Source organism: Phoxinus phoxinus, assembly GCF_949152265.1.
Source record: "Phoxinus phoxinus genome assembly, chromosome: 12".
Classification (NCBI taxonomy): Eukaryota; Metazoa; Chordata; class Actinopteri; order Cypriniformes; family Leuciscidae; genus Phoxinus; species Phoxinus phoxinus.
In genome coordinates this window covers 36,230,044-36,235,043 of record NC_136887.1, presented here as the reverse complement: position 1 = coordinate 36,235,043, position 5,000 = coordinate 36,230,044, and the positions used below count along the sequence as shown (strand labels likewise).

Genomic DNA, 5,000 nt, shown 5'->3' with positions numbered 1-5,000 from the left:
AATAACTTTCTGGGCCGGCAAGTTTCAGTCCCTGAAGAAGCCTCTGGAGGAGTGACAGCTCTCAGATTTCATCAAAAATATCTTAATTTGTGTTTCGAAGATGAACGGGAACAACATCAGGGAGAGTGATCACTGACAGAGTTTACAGTTCTGGGTGAACTATCCCATTAATGGGGTGGTGGTGGCGCAATGGATAAGACACATGCCTATGGTGTGAGAGACCCGGGTTCGAATCCACTGTGAGACACCAATGTGTCCCTGAGCAAGACACTTAACCCCTAGTTGCTCCAGAGGCGTGCGACCTCTGACATATAGCAATTTGTAAGTCGCTTTGGATAAAAGCGTCAGCTAAATGAATAAATGTAAATGTAAATTAATGTTTATGCAATAAACTCATAGCGTTTAATCTCGAAAGCTGTACAATCAGTTCCAACAAATCACCTAATATATAAATATGTGTTGTGGCTCCGCCCCAGGATGTTCTGGAGGAGGGGCTTGATGTCCTTCTGGCCAATCAGAGAGCACTGCTGGCCGAGCGACACGCACAGCGCCGCTTCCTGGCGAAGAGTTTACAGAGTCTTCAGGCCGTGACGAGCAAAGCCTTCAGCATCAGAGACACACACGGGTCCAACACACACACGTGAGACACACACACACACACACACACACGTGAGATACACACACACACGTGAGACACACACACACGTGAGACACACACACACACGTGAGATACACACACACACGTGAGACACACACACACACACGTGAGACACACACACACTCACACACGTGAGACACACACACACACGTGAGACACACACACACACACACACACGGGTCCAACACACACACGTGAGACACACACGCACACACACACACGTGAGACACACACACACACACACACACACGTGAGATACACACACACACACGTGAGATACACACACACACGTGAGACACACACACACACACGTGAGACACACACACACTCACACACGTGAGACACACACACACACGTGAGACACACACACACACACACACACGGGTCCAACACACACACGTGAGACACACACGCACACACACACACGTGAGACACACACACACACACACACACACACACACACACACGTGAGATACACACACACACACACACGTGAGATACACACACACACACACACACACACACGTGAGACTCAGACACACACATCAGAGACACACACGGGTCCAACACACACACGTGAGATACACACACACAAAAACACACACACACACACACACACACACGTGAGATACACACACACACACACACACACACACACACGTGAGACTCAGACACACACATCAGAGACACACACACACACACACGTGAGATACACAAGGCAAGGCAAGTTTATTTATATAGCACATTTCATACACAGTGATAATTCAAAGTGCTTTACATAGAAGAAATTGAAATAATCAAAAGAAATAAGAATAATTAAAACCCTATCTGATGGAAGTGATTGAGCAGGTTTGCGGTGCCACTGGACCTACAATCCAGGGACGTCCTCTGCTGGGGTGGTGTCTTACACACACACACACACACACACACACACACACTCCAGGGACGTCCTCTGCTGGGGTGGTGTCTTACACACACACACACACACACACACACACACACTCCAGGGACGTCCTCTGCTGGGGTGGTGTCTTACACACACACACACACACACACACACACACACACACACTCCAGGGACGTCCTCTGCTGGGGTGGTGTCTTACACACACACACACACACACACACACTCCAGGGACGTCCTCTGCTGGGGTGGTGTCTTACACACACACACACACACACACACACACACTCCAGGGACGTCCTCTGCTGGGGTGGTGTCTTACACACACACACACACACACACACACACACTCCAGGGACGTCCTCTGCTGGGGTGGTGTCTTACACACACACACACACACACACACACTCCAGGGACGTCCTCTGCTGGGGTGGTGTCTTACACACACACACACACACACACACACTCCAGGGACGTCCTCTGCTGGGGTGGTGTCTTACACACACACACACACACACACACACTCCAGGGACGTCCTCTGCTGGGGTGGTGTCTCACACACACACACACACACACACACTCCAGGGACGTCCTCTGCTGGGGTGGTGTCTTACACACACACACACACACACACACACACTCCAGGGACGTCCTCTGCTGGGGTGGTGTCTTACACACACACACACACACACACACACACACACACTCCAGGGACGTCCTCTGCTGGGGTGGTGTCTTACACACACACACACACACACACACACACACACTCCAGGGACGTCCTCTGCTGGGGTGGTGTCTTACACACACACACACACACACACACACTCCAGGGACGTCCTCTGCTGGGGTGGTGTCTTACACACACACACACACACACACACACACACACTCCAGGGACGTCCTCTGCTGGGGTGGTGTCTTACACACACACACACACACACACACACACACTCCAGGGACGTCCTCTGCTGGGGTGGTGTCTTACACACACACACACACACACACACACTCCAGGGACGTCCTCTGCTGGGGTGGTGTCTTACACACACACACACACACACACACACTCCAGGGACGTCCTCTGCTGGGGTGGTGTCTTACACACACACACACACACACACACACTCCAGGGACGTCCTCTGCTGGGGTGGTGTCTCACACACACACACACACACACACACACACACACTCCAGGGACGTCCTCTGCTGGGGTGGTGTCTTACACACACACACACACACACACACACTCCAGGGACGTCCTCTGCTGGGGTGGTGTCTTACACACACACACACACACACACACACTCCAGGGACGTCCTCTGCTGGGGTGGTGTCTCACACACACACACACACACACACACTCCAGGGACGTCCTCTGCTGGGGTGGTGTCTTACACACACACACACACACACACACACTCCAGGGACGTCCTCTGCTGGGGTGGTGTCTTACACACACACACACACACACACACACACACACTCCAGGGACGTCCTCTGCTGGGGTGGTGTCTTACACACACACACACACACACACACACACACACTCCAGGGACGTCCTCTGCTGGGGTGGTGTCTTACACACACACACACACACACACACACACTCCAGGGACGTCCTCTGCTGGGGTGGTGTCTTACACACACACACACACACACACACACACACACTCCAGGGACGTCCTCTGCTGGGGTGGTGTCTTACACACACACACACACACACACACACTCCAGGGACGTCCTCTGCTGGGGTGGTGTCTTACACACACACACACACACACACACACTCCAGGGACGTCCTCTGCTGGGGTGGTGTCTTACACACACACACACACACACACTCCAGGGACGTCCTCTGCTGGGGTGGTGTCTTACACACACACACACACACACTCCAGGGACGTCCTCTGCTGGGGTGGTGTCTCACACACACACACACACACACACACTCCAGGGACGTCCTCTGCTGGGGTGGTGTCTTACACACACACACACACACACACACACTCCAGGGACGTCCTCTGCTGGGGTGGTGTCTTACACACACACACACACACACACACACTCCAGGGACGTCCTCTGCTGGGGTGGTGTCTCACACACACACACACACACACACACACACACACACACACACACACACACACACACACACACACACACACACACACATAGAGCACGTTTCAGGACCTCTGTACTCTCCGTAGTATAGATCATCTTCACTCGCCTCGTCGGAGTGAAGCTCTCCCGTTCCCCTTCAAAATCTCCTCCAATCAGACAGCCCTGATAATTAATAAAATCTTCCTGAATCACAGTTTGGAAAATAAAATAATAAAATACAGTGCAAACAGTCGGACGTATTTTACATCAACCGGTGTCTTTCTTTTAAAAGGATCTTCTTACGACTTCCATCTATCAACTTTCTTTTCTCTTTCATTTACTTGCACATTCTTTTCACTTTCCTCAGCCCTGCATTCACATTCATTCAGTAAATGCTCAGCTGAACAGAAGTGTTCTGAGTCTGGATGTGAATGTGAACAGTAGGAGCGCACCTGATCTCTTCTGGAAGCTGGTTCTGGAACTGGTTCTGGTCCAGCATAATAGCTAAAAGCGGACTCTCCTTGCTTTGAGTGAACCCTTGGTATTTCTAGTTGATGTGATCTGAGTGATCTGAGTGATCTGTTGGGTTTATATTCAGTGAGCATATCTGCAGTGTATTGAGGTCCTAGGCCATTAAATGATTTATATACCAGTAATAATACTTTAAAATCAATCCTAAATGTGACTGGGAGCCAGTGTAAAGACCTGAGGACTGGTGTGATGTGTTCATGTGTTCTGGTTCTGCTCAGCGTTCTGTACGAACTGCAACGGTCTTCAGTGAGGAGTCCAGTACAGTAATCCTGCTGGTGATGAAAGCATGCACAAGTTTCTCTAAGTCCTGACTGGAAACAAAGCATCTAATTCTTGCAATATTCTTCAGATGATAGTATGCAGATTTAGTTATTGATTTGACATGACTACTGAAGCTAAGGTCTGACTCTACACACACACACACACACACACACACACGTGAGACACACACACACACACGTGAGATACACACACACACACACACACACACACACGTGAGATACACACACACACACGTGAGATACACACACACACACGTGAGATACACACACACACACACACACACACGTGAGATACACACACACACACACACACACGTGAGATACACACACACACACGTGAGATACACACACACACACACACACACACGTGAGATACACACACACACACGTGAGATACACACACACAAACACACACACGTGAGATACACACACACACGTGAGATACACACACACACACACACACACGTGAGATACACACACACACACGTGAGACTCAGACACACACATCAGAGACACACACAGG

At 50.5% G+C, this 5,000-nt stretch overlaps 1 protein-coding gene across 4 annotated transcripts in view; it reads left to right on the top strand.

Annotated features, from left to right (window-relative positions):
- Positions 1-5,000, top strand: part of LOC307008047 (limbin-like) — a 42,773-nt gene that overhangs the window by 16,078 nt on the left and 21,695 nt on the right. For all 4 annotated transcript variants that reach the window (XM_079630602.1, XM_079630600.1, XM_079630601.1 and 1 more), the window contains exon 11: positions 477-640. In XM_079630602.1, coding sequence (XP_079486728.1) covers positions 477-640 — 164 coding nt within the window. The remainder of the gene's footprint in view (positions 1-476; positions 641-5,000) is intronic.